The sequence below is a fragment of the Rana temporaria genome, chromosome 7, assembly GCF_905171775.1.
Source record: "Rana temporaria chromosome 7, aRanTem1.1, whole genome shotgun sequence".
NCBI classification, from domain to species: Eukaryota; Metazoa; Chordata; class Amphibia; order Anura; family Ranidae; genus Rana; species Rana temporaria.
In genome coordinates, this window is record NC_053495.1 from 204,796,268 (window position 1) to 204,814,798 (window position 18,531).

An 18,531-nucleotide genomic window follows, 5' to 3' on the forward strand; every position below is an offset into this window, starting at 1 on the left:
AGTAGGGCAGTGGATGGTGTCAGTAGGGCAGTAGACGGTGTCAGTAGAGCAGTGGACGGTGTCAGTAGGGCAGTGGATAGTGTCAGTAGAGCAGTGGACGGTGTCAGTAGAGCAGTGGACGGTGTCAGTAGGGCAGTAGACGGTGTCAGTAGAGCAGTGGACGGTGTCAGTAGAGCAGTGGACGGTGTCAGTAGTGCAGAGGACGGTGTCAGTAGAGTAGTGGACGGTGTCAGTAGAGCAGTGGACGGTGTCAGTAGAGCAGAGGACGGTGTCAGTAGGGCAGTGGATGGTGTCAGTAGGGCAGTGGACGGTGTCAGTAGTGCAGTGGACGGTGTCAGTAGAGCAGTGGACGGTGTCAGTAGAGCAGAGGACGGTGTCAGTAGGGCAGTGGATGGTGTCAGTAGGGCAGTGGACGGTGTCAGTAGGGCAGTGGACGGTGTCAGTAGAGCAGAGGACGGTGTCAGTAGGGCAGTGGACGGTGTCAGTAGAGCAGTGGATGGTGTCAGTAGGGCAGAGGACGGTGTCAGTAGAGCAGTGGACGGTGTCAGTAGAGCAGTGGATGGTGTCAGTAGAGCAGTGGACAATGTCAATAGGGCAGTGGACGGTGTCAGTAGAGCAGTGGACGGTGTCAGTAGAGCCGTGGACAATGTCAATAGGGCAGTGGATGGTATCAGTAGAGCAGTGGACGGTGTCAGTAGAGCAGTGGACGGTGTCAGTAGAGCAGTGGATGATGTCAGTAGAGCAGTGGACAATGTCAATAGGGCAGTGGACGGTGTCAGTAGAGCAGTGGACGGTGTCAGTAGAGCAGTGGACAATGTCAATAGGGCAGTGGATGGTATCAGTAGGGTAGAGGACGGTGTCAGTAGAGCAGTGGACGGTGTCAGTAGGGCAGTGGACGGTGTCAGTAGGGCAGAGGACGGTGTCAGTAGAGCAGAGGACGGTGTCAGTAGGGCAGTGGATGGTGTCAGTAGGGCAGTAGACGGTGTCAGTAGAGCAGTGGACGGTGTCAGTAGGGCAGTGGATAGTGTCAGTAGAGCAGTGGACGGTGTCAGTAGAGCAGTGGACGGTGTCAGTAGGGCAGTAGACGGTGTCAGTAGAGCAGTGGACGGTGTCAGTAGAGCAGTGGACGGTGTCAGTAGTGCAGTGGACGGTGTCAGTAGAGCAGTGGACGGTGTCAGTAGAGCAGAGGACGGTGTCAGTAGGGCAGAGGACGGTGTCAGTAGAGCAGTGGACGGTGTCAGTAGGGCAGTGGACGGTGTCAGTAGAGCAGAGGACGGTATCAGTAGGGCAGTGGATGGTGTCAGTAGGGCAGTAGACGGTGTCAGTAGAGCAGTGGACGGTGTCAGTAGGGCAGTGGATGGTGTCAGTAGGGCAGTGGACGGTGTCAGTAGGGCAGTGGACAGTGTCAGAGCAGTGGACGGTGTCAGTAGAGCAGTGGACGGTGTCAGTAGGGCAGAGGACGGTGTCAGTAGAGCAGTGGACGGTGTCAGTAGGGCAGTGGACGGTGTCAGTAGAGCAGAGGACGGTATCAGTAGGGCAGTGGATGGTGTCAGTAGGGCAGTAGACGGTGTCAGTAGAGCAGTGGACGGTGTCAGTAGGGCAGTGGATAGTGTCAGTAGAGCAGTGGACGGTGTCAGTAGAGCAGTGGACGGTGTCAGTAGGGCAGTAGACGGTGTCAGTAGAGCAGTGGACGGTGTCAGTAGAGCAGTGGACGGTGTCAGTAGTGCAGTGGACGGTGTCAGTAGAGCAGAGGACGGTGTCAGTAGGGCAGTGGATGGTGTCAGTAGGGCAGTGGACGGTGTCAGTAGTGCAGTGGACGGTGTCAGTAGAGCAGTGGACGGTGTCAGTAGAGCAGAGGACGGTGTCAGTAGGGCAGTGGATGGTGTCAGTAGGGCAGTGGACGGTGTCAGTAGGGCAGTGGACGGTGTCAGTAGAGCAGAGGACGGTGTCAGTAGGGCAGTGGACGGTGTCAGTAGAGCAGTGGATGGTGTCAGTAGGGCAGAGGACGGTGTCAGTAGAGCAGTGGACGGTGTCAGTAGAGCAGTGGATGGTGTCAGTAGAGCAGTGGACAATGTCAATAGGGCAGTGGACGGTGTCAGTAGAGCAGTGGACGGTGTCAGTAGAGCCGTGGACAATGTCAATAGGGCAGTGGATGGTATCAGTAGAGCAGTGGACGGTGTCAGTAGAGCAGTGGACGGTGTCAGTAGAGCAGTGGATGATGTCAGTAGAGCAGTGGACAATGTCAATAGGGCAGTGGACGGTGTCAGTAGAGCAGTGGACGGTGTCAGTAGAGCAGTGGACAATGTCAATAGGGCAGTGGATGGTATCAGTAGGGTAGAGGACGGTGTCAGTAGAGCAGTGGACGGTGGCAGTAGGGCAGTGGATGGTATCAGTAGGGTAGAGGACGGTGTCAGTAGAGCAGTGGACGGTGGCAGTAGGGCAGTGGACGGTGTCAATAGGGCAGTGGATGGTGTCAGTAGAGCAGTGGGCGGTGTCAGTAGAGCAGTGGGCTGTGTCAGTAGGGCAGTGGGTGGTGTCAGTAGAGCAGTGGGCGGTGTCAGTAGGGCAGTGGACGGTGTCAGTAGGGCAGTGGACGGTGTCAGTAGGGCAGTGGACGGTGTCAGTAGGGCAGTGGACGGTGTCAGTAGGGCAGTGGACGGTGTCAGTAGGGCAGTGGACGGTGTCAGTAGGGCAGTGGATGGTGTCAGTAGGGCAGTGGACGGTGTCCGTAGAGCAGTGGACGGTGTCAGTAGGGCAGTGGACGGTGTCAGTAGGGCAGTGGACGGTGGCAGTAGAGCAGTAGATGGTGTCAGTAGGGCAGTGGACGGTGTCAGTAGAGGAGTGGATGGTGTCAGTAGAGCAGTGGGCGGTGTCAGTAGAGCAGTGGGCGGTGTCAGTAGAGCAGTGGACGGTGTCAGTAGAGCAGTGGGCGGTGTCAGTAGAGCAGTGGGCGGTGTCAGTAGAGCAGTGGGCGGTGTCAGTAGAGCAGTGGATGATGGCTGTAGGGCAGTGGTTGGTGTCAGTAGATCGTGTCAGTGTTTTTTTATTTTTATTATTTTATTTTCATATCATTTTTTACAAGGCCCTTTAAGGAGCCCCATTGGAGGGGCTTTGGTGAAATATCACCAGGGGGAATCTGCACTGCATGGGATGATTGGGGTGTGCCCAGGCACACCTGGCACACTCCCTGCGCACGCCTATGAAGACATTTAACACATAGAGTGGGGTGAACTGAAGTTCATTTTCCCGAAGTTGGAAATATGTTAATGTTCTTGGGTTGGAGTAGTGTTATCAAAACAAGAAGAGTGAACATATTGGGCGTCATACTCTCTGTAGACAAGGATTTTAATTGGGTAAAACTTCGGACAAAACCTGGACCATTGCAGGCTCCTCTGTCAGTAATAAATGGTTGCTTCAACCCTCTAACTGTTCCACATTAATAGGAATTGAAGTAGATGGAAGACTAAAGTCCTTCTCTGACCCAGCTTTAGTTCCTGCTGTTCCTTGTTCATATATATTATTATCCTCTGGCATTCCTTACACCCACAGGCTCGGAGAAGAGTCAGGGCATGCAGGCGCTGGCCATCAGCCCGAACCGCCGATACCTTGCCATGTCCGAGAAGGGCCCAGACAAGGCCACCATCACCATCTATGACCTGGCCTCCATGCCATTCAAGAAGCGCAAAGTGTTGAGCGCACCGGACATCATGTGCCAGGAGTTCGTCAGCATCGCCTTCTCCCCAGACTCCAAGTACCTGGTGGCTCTTTCGGGGTCTCCCGAATGGCAGATCGTCTTCTGGATGTGGGAGAAGCAGAAAGTCATGGCCTCTGTGAGGGCGGACAGCCAAAATAGCCCCATTTTCCAGGTAATATCAGGGCTGTACAGGCAGGACATGAATGCTGTGTGAGCGGGGGCCGGGCCAATGGGTAGGCAGAAGGGCAGAACATACAATCTATGGTGCTGAAGCCATTCACAGCTCATGGGGGAGGTGCTCTGGCTTGGTTGCCTTGTCCATCACAGGTCAGCCAATCTGAGACCCACCAACTGAAGACTCTGGCCCAGATTCAAGCCCCGCGCAAGCCAGGTACGGAGTTTCCGTATGGCTACTTTTAGCGCAAGGCTGCCCCTTCTAATAGTAGGGGCAGCCAATGCTAAAGTATAGCCGGCCTTCCCGCGCCGTGAAATTTGAATTTCACGGCGTTTGCGTAAGTGAAACGTGAATGGCGCTGGACGCCATTCACGTTCACTTAGAAGCAAATGACGTCCTTGCGACGTCATTTGCCGCAATGCACGTCGGGAAAGTTTCCCGGCGGAGCATGCGCTGTACGCTCGGCGCGGGAGCGCGCCTAATTTAAATGATTCCCGCCCCCGGCGGGATCATTTAACTTGCGCGCGCTTACGCCGGGCAAATTTGCCGGCGCGCCCTCGCGATTCACGGAGCTACTGCTCCGTGAATCGAGGGCAGCACAAAATATTTGCGGGGGCGCAGGGCAAAATCATTGCCTTGCTCCCCCGCAAATATCTCGCAATTCTACTTGAATCTGGGCCTCTGTTTTTATTCTCTAGGGTGTTAGAAAAAAAATATATAATGTTTGGGGGTTCTAAGTAATTTTCTAGTTAACTTATAAACACCAAATCTCAGAAAGAGGCTCGGTCCTTAAGTGGTTAATAAGCATGAAAAAAAATACGGCAGCTTAACAAACTGACACGATTTCCTCCTGTCTGTCTGCTACAGGTGAGCTTCAACCCGTATGACAACACACAGATCTGCGTCACGGGTAACGGCGTTTTCAAACAATTCCGCTATATCGAAGGAAACCTGAGACAGACGAACTTCCAGAAGGTAGATGCCCAGAAATTCCTGTGTCACGCGTGGCTGTCCGAGGATCGTGTCATCTGCGGCACAGACACGGGAAAGCTCTGTCTGTGGGAATCCGGGGATCTGCGATGGGAGCAGAACATTGCAGGAAGAGGTGTTCCACAGTCCGACAGACGGAGCGCAGCGTCCGAAGAAGGCCGGTAAATGAAAGAAGTTTAATACAAGTACCTCAGCAGACTTCTCACAAATAATAATTAAAATCAATGGGGAAATCCCTTGTCTGCTGTTTACAGATTTCCTTTAACCCCTTTAGTGACCAAAGTTTAAACAATCTCACAATGACTCTGCAACAGCTGAACAAGAGTCCCAAAGTGCATTCTGTATGTATACCCCTAGACCTAGGCTCTCCTACGCGGGGTACCCCTGAGCATTATTTGTATAGTGCTTGGAATTTAATTTACAAACTTAAGCCAGCTAACGTTGGGGCCCTTCTGTTTGGTGGTGCACTTATTACCGTCTCTTTAAAACTGCATGCAGCAAATTACTTTTGTGCACAGCTGAATCCACTCACCAGTCCTGGTATACTGCAAACCTTGTCCTGCACACTTAGGGGTAGATTCACGTAGGGAGCATGTATTTTAGTGCGGGCGTAACGTATCCTATTTACGCTACGCCTCCGCAACTTTGACATGCAAGTGCAGTATTCACAAAGCAAAGTTGCGGCGGCGTAGCGTAAATAGGCCGGCGTAAGCCCGCCTAATTCAAATGTGGAAGATGTGGGCGTGTTTTATGTTAATTTATTGTGACCCCACGTAAATGACGCTTTTTCCGAACGCATGCGCCGTCCGTGAAAGTATCCCAGTGCACATGCTCCAAATTAACCCACAAAAAGTCAATGCTTTCGACGTGAACGTAAATTACGCACAGCCCTATTCGCGAACGACTTACGCAAACGACGTAATCGACGTAAAATTCGACGCGCTCCCGACGTCCATACTTAACATTGGCTGCGCCTCATATAGCAGGGGTAACTTTAGGCCGGAAAAAGCCTTACGTAAACGGCATATCTGTACTGCGACAGCCGGGCGTACGTTCGTGAATAGGCGTATCTAGCTGATTTACATATTCTAGGCTCAAATCAGTGTGCACGCCCCTAGCGGCCAGCGAAAAAATGCAGTTAAGATAAGACGGCGTAAGAGACTTACGCTGGTCGTATCTTAGAGAAATTCTGACGTATCTGATTCTTTGAATCAGGCGCCAGGATACGACGCCTCACACTCAGGCCGGGTACACACGGGCAAACATGTACGATGAAACCGGTCCGTCGGACCGTTTTCACCGTACATGTCTGCCCGGGGACTTCTGTACGATGGCTGTACTAACCATCGTACAGAAGTCCGCGCGTAAACAATAAGCGGGGCGTGTCCGCGCCGCGACGATGACGCGGTGACGTGGGCGGGCCTGCCTTTTAAATGCTTCCACGCATGCGTCAAAGTCATTCGACGCATGCGAGGGACGGCGGGCGCTCAGACATGTACGGTAGGTCTGTACTGACGACCATACATGTCCGAGCGGGCAGGATTCCAGCGGACGGTTTTAAAACAAGTCCAGGAATATTTGCCCGCTGGGAAAAGGCCCGGCGGGCAAATGTTTGCTGGAATTCTGCCCGCTCGCGCCCACACACGACCGAACATGTATGCTGAAACTGGTCCGCGGACCAGTTTCAGCATACATGTTTGGTCGTGTGTACGGGGCCTCAGAGATACGACGGCGTATATCTGGAGATACGCCGTCGTATATCCTACGTGAATCTGGCCCTTGGTCTTCAGTCATCAGGGTCCTGATCCTTGGTGGCTTGTCCCTAGCACCACTGAGGGCTGGTGTGAAGGGACTGGACCTGTGTGCTGTGTGTATTTAGCCTGAAGACTGAGCCAATGAGAGACTCTTGCTGATGTAGACTACAGATCTGCATGGACCTGTCTGTGCCTACAACAGAGGAATGAGGAAGCCCATCGGAAGGGAAAGTGGGTCTGTGGGCGAGTAACCAGGTCTGGTGTTAAAGTGACATTAAGGGCAACCGTCTTAAGCCCGGGATCGATGAGAACTGTGATAGAGTCCGCTGTAGATTGGGCAGAGTGGTTAGGGGGTTGGTCAGGGTCAGAAGGGCGTCCTCTGCGAAGAGATTACGTTTATATTCGTGGGCTGCATAAGGGATTCCCGAGATGTTCGGATCGGCTCGTAGGGGCATCGCAAGGGGTTCAAGCGCTAGAATAAAAAGGGAGCAGTCCTATATTTCAGGACCCTTGAACAACGTTGGTAAGTCTAAACTGAACTTCTCTTATGGATTGCCAGGAGTTGGGTATTTTCAGCTAGGTTGTTGTGTGTAGGTGCACGTGTTCTCCGAATGCTGGAAATGACTGCGGTCTCCTTAGCTGGTCTAACCAGCCTCTGATTTGTACATGAGCCATCCAACCGTTGGTTTAGTAAATGGACGTATTTTATTCAGAAATGTTTAGAAGCTGTCTCCGTCCTTCCACAGCGTCTTCTCAGCGATGGACAGCAGCAGCTCGCCTCCCGTGCATATTAATGCAATTTTGGCCTACTCCAAAGGTTTCCTGTGTTCTGGGGGTCCTGGCAGAGTCTGCATGTATGAGAAAGTAGAGGACCGAGAACTTTACAAAAGAGGCCGCGACATCAGAGTAAGTCCTAATTCATTATAGTGGAGCTAAAAGAGGTTGTAAAGGCTGAAAAAAGACGCGTCTTATGGATTCATAGAGCAGCGACTTGGGAGCGAGCGTGCAGCGGTGGCCCCAGGGCAAGCGGCTTTCTCTGGGGGCACTGCTCGAGGGGGAGGAGTCAGGAGCACCAGCAGGGAACACGAAAAGAACAGAATCAGGGCCTCTCTGTGCAAAACCCCTGCACAGAGCAGGTAAGTGCCGGTTCACACTGCCGCGACTTGGGATCCGACTTGTGTCGCCCCAAGTCGCCCGACATGAGAAATTCCATTGAAGTGAATGAGAGCCATTTTAATGTCTCTTCGACTTCAGAAAAGGTTCCTGCACTACTTTAAGGAGATTCTAGGCGACTTGTACCCATATAGCTAGATTCAGGTAGGGCGCCGCATCTTTAAGGCGGCGTAGCGTATCGTATTTACGATATGCCGCCGTAAGTAAGTGAGGCAAGTACTGTATTCACAAAGCACTTGCCTCCTAACTTACGGCGGCGTAGCGTAAATGGGGCCGGCGTAAGCGCGCCTAATTCAAATGAGGATGGGGGGGCGTGTTTTATGTAAATTACTCGTGATTGACGTTTTTTACGAACGACGCATGCGCCGTCCGTGTACATATCCCAGTGTGCATTGCTCCAAAGTACGCCGCAAGGACGTATTGGTTTCGACGTGAACGTAAATTACGTCCAGCCCGATTCACGGACGACTTACGCAAACAACGTAAAAAAATTTACATTTCGACGCGGGAACGACGGCCATACTTAACATTGACTAGGCCACCTAGGGGGCAGCTTTATCTTTACGCGGCGTAACTCTTACGGAAACGGCGTATCTTTACTGCGACGGGCGCACGTACGTTCGTGAATCGGCATATCTAGGCAATTACTTATTATACGCCAAACTCAACGGAAGCGCCACCTAGCGGCCAGCCTAAATATTGCACCCTAAGATACGACGGCGTAGGAGACTTACGCCGCTCGTATCTTAGCCTAATTTAAGCGTATCTGGTTTCCAGAATACGCTTAAATTCAGGACGGCGTCGATTCCGAGTTACGTCGGCATATCTACTGATACGCCGGCGTAACGCTACGTGAATCTAGCTAATAGATTTCAATGGAAGTCGCCTCCAAAGTCGGATCACTGAAGCAACTTTACAAGAAGAGAAAATAGTTTACTCAGGCAAACCCCTCCCTCCCTCAGAGCTGATTATTCTGCGATTGGCCACAGCCAAAGTCACCTGTCCTGGAGGCAACTTTAAGTCGCGTTGTAAGTTGCTCCAAGTCGCTCTGAAGTCGCACTGAAGTTGCCTTGAAAGTCGCGCTGTATTTTGGATTGCCCTGTGTGAACCGGCACTAAGACCCCATTCACACCTAAGCGTTTTGTAGCTCGAAGCCTGAGGCTGCATTCACACCTGAGCGACAAAACGCCCGACGCCGGACGCTTGTGCCACTAGAGGGGAGAATTCACATTGCTGTCTATGGAGATGGTTCACATCTCATAGACGCCGAACGCCTGTCGCCTGAAAAAAGTCCCGGACCCTTTTTTTCAGGCGACATTGGCGTTCGCCCATTGACAGCAATGGGAAGAGTTTGAAAAAAATAAATGAAAGTTTCACACTCGCGGCAAAATACGCCGCGTACGCCCAACGCCGCTGTCGCCTAGATGTGACTGGAGCCTGAAGCTACAAGACGCTGGAGGGGAAAAAATCTATTATTCTCTATGGAGATGATTCACATCTCCACTCCAAAACGCCTGAAGCCAGAAGCTCCATAACGCCTGAAGCTCAAACAAGTTCTGGGACTTTTTTTTTTAGGCAGATTTGGGCATTTTTCTGCTTTTTACATTAGTGACCTTGTGACCTGTACAAAATCGTGACAAAACGCGGCAAAAAAAAACGCCACAAAAAAAAAAATTTGCGCCACTTTCTGCCTGAAAACGCTATGCTCAGGTGTGAATGTTGCCTAAGTATAACAAGTTTGTTATTTAAAAAAACAAAAAAACAAAGCCTTACAACCACTTAACCACTTAAGACCCGGACCTTTGGGCAGCTAAAGGACCTGGCCAGTTTTTGCGGTCGTGACAATTGCGCGGTCGTGCGACGTGGCTCCCAAACAAAATTGGCGTCCTTTTTTTCCCACAAATAGAGCTTTCTTTAGTTGGTATTTGATCACCTCTGCGGTTTTTATTTTTTGCGCTATAAACAAAAATAGAGCGACAATTTTGAAAAAAATTTAATATTTTTTACTTTTTGCTATAATAAATATCCCTCAAAAATATATAAAAAAAAAATATTTTTTCCTCAGTTTAGGCCGATACGTATTCTTCTACATATTTTTGATAAAAAAAATCGCAATAAACGTTTATTGATTGGTTTGCGCAAAAGTTATAGCGTTTACAAAATAGGGGATAGTTTTATTGCATTTTTATAATTTTTTTTTTTTTTTACTACTAATGGCGGCGATCAGCGATTTTTTTCGTGACTGCGACATTATGGCGGACACTTCGGACAATTTTGACACATTTTTGGGACCATTGTCATTTTCACAGCAAAAAAATGCTATAAAAAAGGAAATGACAATTGCAGTTTGGGAGTTAACCACAGGGGGCGCTGATGGGGTTATGCGTTACCTCATTTGTGTTTCTAACTGTAGGGGGGCGGGGCTGGACGTGTGACGTCATTGATTGTGTTTCCCTATATCAGGGATCACACGATCGATGACGGCACCACAGTGAAGAACGGGGAAGCCGTGTTTACACACAACTCTCCCCGTTCTTCAGCTCCGGGGACCGATCACGGGACTCCAGCGGCGATCGGGTCCGCGGGTCCCGCGGTCATGGAGCTTCGGACTGGGTCGTGGGCACGTGCCTGAAACCCACGGCTGGGCACTTAAAGAGGACGTACATGTACGTGCTTGTGCCCAGCCGTGCCATTCTGCCGACGTATATGTGCAGGAGGCGGTCCTTAAGTGGTTAAAGCGGAGTTCCACCGAAAAAATAATAATTCTAAGTTAGGAGCTACAAATACTGCAGCTGCTGATTTTTAATAAATGGACACTTACCTGTCCTGGACACCCGCTATGTCGGAAGTTCCAAGTTCCATTTTTGGGTGCACCACAAACTGAAAACGCTATTTAACTAGTTACAGGCCATGGGGGTGCTACACACACCAAACAAACAATTCAAAGATGTACAAAGAATGTGTGTAGCATGCCCAGTCTCTATGCTCTGTTAATTGTGTGCCTAACAATGTGTAATATATGCTGCTTTTTACTAGAAATCTCTTTGTTTCTGCGCCCTGCTTTTGCGAGGACACTACTGGATGGTGAAAACAATATGGAAGCCGCTGTAATATATGTGCTTTTTTTTTTTCTTTTCTCCGGCAGATCCTACAAGATGAGCAAAGTAATGACCCCAGCCTATCAGATCAGCAGGAGGTGCTGTGTATGTGTCTGAGTCCCTCCGAAGAGACTGTACTTGTCAGCACCAATAAGAGCCAATTGTACAGCATCACGCTGTCCTCTGCTGAGGTCACTAAGGTGAGAGCCGACCAGTATACATCTAATCTATAATAGAGTAATACAGTGCTATAAAAATGCACTGATTACTGTGAAAATGACACTAGCAGAGAAGGGGTTAACCAGGAGGGGGCGCTGTAGGGGTTAAGTGTGCCCTAATGTGCGAATCTTACTGTGGGTGGGCGTGGCTGGACATGTGACATCACTGATTGTCATTCCCTATGACAGGGACCAGATGATCAGTGGCAGTCACACTAGGAAGCACGGGGAGAGCCCCAGGGGACCTCCGGGCCCTTTAATAAAAAAATAATAAAAATAAATAAATAAAATAAACATTTATAAAAATAAGGGGGGTTGCCACATTGGACCCTGGGTACCTCTGGGCCCTTTTAATAAAAATTAAAAAAAATAAAATAAACCTCTGGGCCCTTTAATAAAAAATAAATAAAAAATATATAAAGAAAAAAAAATGTAATTTATAAAAAATAAAAAAAAGGGGTGGATTGCCATATGGGGCCCTAGGGACCTCTGGGCCCTTTAATAAAAAAAATACATATATAAAAAGAAATAAAAAAAAAATGTAATTTGTATTATAAAAAAAGGGGGGGGGGTTGCCATCCAGGGCCCTGGGGACCTCCGGGCCCTTTAATAAAAAATAAATTAAAAAAATATATTAAAAAATAAACATTTATAAAAAATGATTGGACCCTGCCAAATCGGACCCTGGGGACCTCTGGGCCCTTTAATAAAGAAAAATAAAAAAAAAGAAAGAAAAAAAATATATATAATTTTTTTAAATTTTATTTTATAAAGAAAGGGGGGTTGCCATCCGGGGCCCTGGGGCCTCTGGGCCCTTTAATAAATATATATATATGTGTGTATATTTTTATATATATATATATATATATATATATATATATATATATATATATAAAAAGAAAATAAAAATAAAAAAAAAAGAAACAAAAACATATATAAAACAAATTATTATTATTATTATTATTATGTCATCCGGGGGCACTGGGGACCTCTGGGCCCTTTTAATAAAAAAAATATATATATTACATTTTTTTAATTTTTTATAAAAAATAAATAAAAAAAAGGGGGTTGCCATCCGGCCCCTTACAGGTGTACTGCCTGTACCCCCCTGATGGCGGCCCTGAACAGGTGTACCTAATAAAGTGTCCGGTGAGTGTTTATTTCCGGACTTCACCCTCCAGCACTGCCACCGGCTCCCTCACCAGTCCAGTGCCAGACGTCCTCTTCAGGGCAGAACTCGCCTGTAGCTAGATGACGTCTCCCCTGCTGATTGTTGTGATGTCGATCGATCGCTTTGTCTTGTAGCTAGATGACGTCGCCCCTGCTGATTGTTGTGATGTCGATCGATCGCTTTGTCTTGTAGGGGGATGACGTCGCCCCTGCTGATTGTTGTGATGTCGATCGATCGATCGCTTTGTCTTGTAGGGGGATGACGTCGCCCCTGCTGATTGTTGTGATGTCGATCGATCGCTTTGTCTTGTAGGGGGATGACGTCGCCCCTGCTGATTGTTGTGATGTCGATCGATCGATCGCTTTGTCTTGTAGGGGGATGACGTCTCCCCTGCTGATTGTTGTGATGTCGATCGATCGATCGCTTTGTCTTGTAGGGGGATGACGTCGCCCCTGCTGATTGTTGTGATGTCGATCGATCGATCGCTTTGTCTTGTAGGGGGATGACGTCGCCCCTGCTGATTGTTGTGATGTCGATCGATCGATCGCTTTGTCTTGTAGGGGGATGACGTCTCCCCTGCTGATTGTTGTGATGCCGATCGATCGATCGCTTTGTCTTGTAGGGGGATGACGTCTCCCCTGCTGATTGTTGTGATGTCGATCGATCGATCGCTTTGTCTTGTAGGGGGATGACGTCTCCCCTGCTGATTGTTGTGATGCCGATCGATCGATCGCTTTGTCTTGTAGGGGGATGACGTCTCCCCTGCTGATTGTTGTGACGCCGATCGATCGATCGCTTTGTCTTGTAGGGGGATGACGTCTCCCCTGCTGATTGTTGTGACGCCGATCGATCGATCGCTTTGTCTTGTAGGGGGATGACGTCTCCCCTGCTGATTGTTGTGATGCCGATCGATCGATCGCTTTGTCTTGTAGGGGGATGACGTCTCCCCTGCTGATTGTTGTGACGCCGATCGATCGATCGCTTTGTCTTGTAGGGGGATGACGTCTCCCCTGCTGATTGTTGTGACGCCGATCGATCGATCGCTTTGTCTTGTAGGGGGATGACGTCTCCCCTGCTGATTGTTGTGATGTCGATCGATCGATTGCTTTGTCTTGTAGGGGGATGACGTCTCCCCTGCTGATTGTTGTGATGTCGATCGATCGATCGCTTTGTCTTGTAGGGGGATGACGCTGTGTTTGAGTTCCTGGCTCAGTCTTGGCATTCGTCTTCTATTACCGGCCTCAGCATCTGTATACGCAAACCTCTCATCGCCACCTGCTCCCTGGACCGCTCCGTGCGCATCTGGAACTTCGAGAACAAGTAAGATGGGCTTTGTATCAGAGCAGGCGGGGCCAGGACAAGGGGGGGGGGGGGAGGGGGAGCTGCCCTGGGCGCAGCGGGGAGTTGGGGGAGTTTGCTAGAAGGGGCGATTTGGAGGGGTGGATTTGGGTGTGGGGGGGGTATTTGTGCTAGTAGGGGTGATTGGGGGATTGAATTTGAAAAGCATAAAAACGAATAGAATAGAAAGTAAAACAATAGAATTGAAAAGAATAGAATAAACAATAAAAAAAGAATAGAATAAAAAAGAATATAACTATCTTCTGAAATTCAAATTTTGAATAGAATAGAATTTGAAAAGCATAGAAAATAATAGAATCTATTCTTGTCGAAATTCAAATTTCGGGAAAACGGTTATATTGTTATATTCTTTTTACTCTGTTATTTTCTATTGTTTATTCTATTCTATTCTTTTCAATTCTATTGTATTGTTTTACTTTCTATTCTATTATTTCATTTTCTATTCTATTCTTTTCTATGCTTTTCAAATTCAAATTTTATTCTATTCAAAATTTGAATTTCAGAAGATGGTTATATTCTTTCTATTTTATTCTATAATTTTTTTATTGTTTATTCTATTATTTTCAGTTCTATTGTTTTACTTTCTAATCTATTCTATTATTTTCAGTTCTATTGTTTTACTTTCTAATCTATTCTATTATTTTCTATGCTTTTCAAATTCAAATTTTATCTATTCGTAATTTGAATTCCAGAAGATGGTTATATTCTTTCTATTTTATTCTATTATTTTCTATTCTATTGTTTTACCTTCTATTCTATGCTTTTCAAATTCAAATTTATTCTATTCAAAAATAGAATTTCAGAAGAAGGTTATATTCTTTCTCTATTATTCTATTCCTTTATTTTCTATTCTATTCCTTTATTTTCTGTTCTATTACTTTATTTTATATTCTATTTCATTTTATGCTGTTCTTTTATTTTCTATTCTATTTTGTTCTGTTTTACTATATTCTTTTATTATATTTTATTTTTTATTCTGTCCCTTTTTTTTATTCTATTTTTTTTATTCTTTTAATTTCTATTCTATTACTTTTTTTTCTATTATTTTATTTTCCATTATAATCTATTATATGCTTTTCTATTGTATTCCTTTATTTTGAATTTTATTCTATTCTATTCTTTTTTATTGTTTATTCTATTCTTTTCCATTCTATTGATTTACTTTGTAATCTATTCTATTCTTTTCTATGCTTTTCAAATTTATTCTATTTGAATTTTGAATTCCAGAAGATGGTTATATTCTTTCTATATTCTATTCCTTTATTTTATATTCTATGCCTTTATTTTATATTCTATTTGGTTCTGTTACATAGTTAGTCAGGTTGAAAAAAGACACAAGTCCATCCAGTTCAACCACAAAAAATAAAAAAACAAAATAAAAAACACAATACAATCCCGTATACCCAACTCCATACCCACAGTTGATCCAGAGGAAGGCAAAAAACCCCAGCAGAGCATGAGATCCAATTTGCTACAGCAGGGGAAAAAATTCCTTCCTGATCCCCCGAGAGGCAATCGGATTTACCCTGGATCAACTTTACCTGTTCTACTCTATTCTTTTATTATCTTTTATTTTTTATTCTGTCCCTTTTTTTCTATTCTATTTTTTCTATTCTTTTATTGTCTATTCTGACCCTTTTTTTCTATTCAATTTTTTTTCTATTTTTTTCTTTTCTATTCTGTGCCTTTTTTTCTATTCTTTTATTTTCTATTCTGTCCCTTGTTTTCTATTCTATTTTTTCTATTCTTTTATTTTCTATTCTGTCCCTTTTTTTTCTATTCTATTTTTTTTTATTCTGTCCCTTTTTTTTCTATTCTATTTTTTTCTATTCTTTTATTTTCTATTCTGTCCCTTTTTTTTCTATTCTATTTTTTTTATTCTGTCCCTTTTTTTTCTATTCTATTTTTTTCTATTCTTTTATTTTCTATTCTGTCCCTTTTTTTTCTATTCTATTTTTTCTATTCTTTTATTTTCTATTCTGTCCCTTTTTTTTCTATTCTATTTTTTCTATTCTTTTATTTTCTATTCTGTCCTATTTTTTTCTATTCTATTTTTTTATTCTGTCCCTTTTTTCTTCTATTCTATTTTTTTCTATTCTTTTATTTTCTATTGTGTCCCTTTTTTTTCTATTCTATTTTTTTTATTCTGTCCCTTTTTTTTTCTATTCTATTTTTTTCTATTCTTTTATTTTCTATTGTGTCCCTTTTTTTTCTATTCTATTTTTTTTTCTATTCTATTTATTTTCTATTCTATTTTTTTTCTATTCTTTTTTTTTTTTTTTTAAAGTGTATTTTGTGCGTGTACTCGAGAGAGGAGCCGGACTGCAGGAGTTGGGAGTAGGCAGGCCTCCCCCAGAGGCAATCTGCCACCTTTCTCCATGCCCCGGGTGGCAATGGCGGGTGTGTGAGGGGGTCCTCCCACACAGCCCGCCCTACCTGCTCCGCTTTGAAGCCCAACGTGGCAGAGGGACTCCCTATAAGGGAGTGAGAGGATTTGCCCGCTCAACCAGCCCCGTTAGTCCTTCGCCTCTCTTTTTAGAGACCGCGTGGTCAAAGTGCGTGCATGTTAACCCCAATTTCAAGTGCGTGTAGGTGTGGTGGTTTTTGTGGGAGGGGGGGGGGCGTACTAAGCGCAGGCTTACCTCGCATAGCACACCCACCGGGAGCCGGGCTGAGACCACCAAACTCAATTCACATGTAGCCGAGACCCCGAACCCCTAGCTGCAGAGGTGAATGGCTTGTCAGAGCAGTGCCAATCGCGTTTTTTTCTATTCTTTTATTTTCTATTCTGTCCCTTTTTTTTTTCTATTAATATTTTTTTCTATTCTTTTATTTTCTATTATATTCTATGATATGCTTTTCTATTGTATTCCTTTTATTTTCTATTTTTTTCTCTTCGAAAATTAAAATGTAATCAAAAAACTATTCAAATTTGAATTTCGTCCAAAATTTTTTATTCGTTATTTCGGATTCGTTTAAATGTATTACTATTGTGATTTCGGAGACTCGGATACATCTGGATTTCCGAATAACGGAAAATGTATCCGAATTTTGATTTGGAACGAAGCGAATCGCACGTGTCTCCCTTATGAATAGTTCACACCTTAGATATTCTCTCCTCTTATAACTCTAATATCTGGGCTGGCAGCACCTTGGAGCTCTACAAGGACTTCCAGGAAGAGGCGTTCAGCATCTCCCTTCACCCGTCCGGACTTCAGGTCCTCGTGGGATTCTCCGACAAGTTACGTCTTATGAACGTTCTGATCGACGACATCCGTCCTTTCAAAGAGTTCACCGTCCGCGGCTGCCGAGAGGTAACGTCCAACCCGCGGGGGTTTTGTGAATGGAAGTTGTGTCATTATTTTTTTTTACTGGCATCAAGTTTATATAAGTGAGAAGGTAGCAAAAAATTAGGGGATTTTAAAGGCACCAAAAAAAGTCAGACAAAATGAAAGTGGTTTTAACCACTTCAGCCCCAGGAGAATTTACCCCCTTCCTGGCCAGAGCACTTTTTGCGATTCGGCACTGCGTCGCTTTAACTGACAATTGCGCGGTCGCGCGACGTGGCTCCCAAACAAAATTGGCGTCCTTTTTTCCCCCACAAATAGAGCTTTCTTTTGGTGGTATTTGATCACCTCTGCGGTTTTTATTTTTTGCGCTATAAACAAAAAAAGAGCGTCAATATTAAAAAAAAAACACAGGGGCAGATCCTCAAAGATCTGCACCGGCGCAGCGTACCTGAGATACGATACGCCGCCTTAACTTACCTAGCTTTGGTTTGAATCCAGAAAGAATTTGCGCCGTAAGTTACGGCGGCGTAGTGTATTTCTCGCTGCAAATTCAAATGTTGCGAGTAGGGGGCGTGTTTCATTTAAATGAAGCGCGTCCCCGCGCCGAACGAACTGCGCATGCCCAGTCAGTCAAAACTATCAGGGTGCATTGCTCCAACTGACTTTCCAAGGACGTCATTGTTTTCGTCGTGAACGTAAATGGCGTCCAGCCCCATTCACGGACGACTTACGCAAACAACGTAAAATTTTCAAAATGATACGCGGGAACGACGGCCATACTTAACATTGAGTACGCCACCAGATAGCAGCTTTAACTATATGCCGGAAAAAGCAGAACGGAAACGACGTAAAAGAATGCGACGGCCGCTCGTACGTTCGTGGATCGTCGGAAAAAGCTCATTTGCATACTCAACGCGGATTACGACGTGAACGCCACGTGAAAATTGCATCTTAGATCCAACGGCGTACTAAGGCGTACGCCTGTCAGATCTAACACAGATTCCGTCGTATCTTGTTTGGTAGATACCAAAACAAAGATACGACGTGCAAAATTTGAAATTACGCGGCGTATCAATAGATACGCCGGCGTAATTTCTTTGAGGATCTGCCCTACAATATTTTTTACTTTTTGTTATAATAAATATCCCATTTAAAAAAAAAAAAAAAAATTTCTCAGTTTAGGCCGATACGTATTCTTCTACATATGTATGGTAAAAAAAAAAATCGCAATAAGCGTATATTGATTGGTTTGCGCAAAAGTTATAGCGGCTACAAAATAGGGGATAGATTTATGGCATTTTTTTTTTTTTTTTTTACTACCAATGACAGCGATCTGCGATTTTTATTGTGTCCGTGACAATGCGACGGACACATCGGACACTTTTGACATGTTTTTGGGACCATTCACATTTATACAGCGATTAGTGCTATGAAGCTGCACTGATTACTGTGTAAATGTCACTGGCAGGGAAGGGGTTAACACTAGGGGGCGCTGAAGGGGTTAATATGTTCCCTGGGAGTGATTCTTAGGCCCCGTACACACGACCAAACATGTATGCTGAAACTGGTCCGCGGGCCAGTTTCAGCATACATGTTCGGTCGTGTGCAG

The 18,531-nt window shown here is 45.8% G+C and overlaps 1 protein-coding gene across 1 annotated transcript in view; it reads left to right on the plus strand.

The window, feature by feature from the left end:
* Nucleotides 1–18,531, plus strand: part of CFAP57 (cilia and flagella associated protein 57) — a 90,605-nt gene that overhangs the window by 3,251 nt on the left and 68,823 nt on the right. Inside the window, exons 3-8 of the mRNA XM_040360866.1 lie at nt 3,550–3,866; nt 4,737–5,020; nt 7,360–7,519; nt 10,932–11,084; nt 13,454–13,593; nt 16,781–16,946. Coding sequence (XP_040216800.1) covers nt 3,550–3,866; nt 4,737–5,020; nt 7,360–7,519; nt 10,932–11,084; nt 13,454–13,593; nt 16,781–16,946 — 1,220 coding nt within the window. The remainder of the gene's footprint in view (nt 1–3,549; nt 3,867–4,736; nt 5,021–7,359; nt 7,520–10,931; nt 11,085–13,453; nt 13,594–16,780; nt 16,947–18,531) is intronic.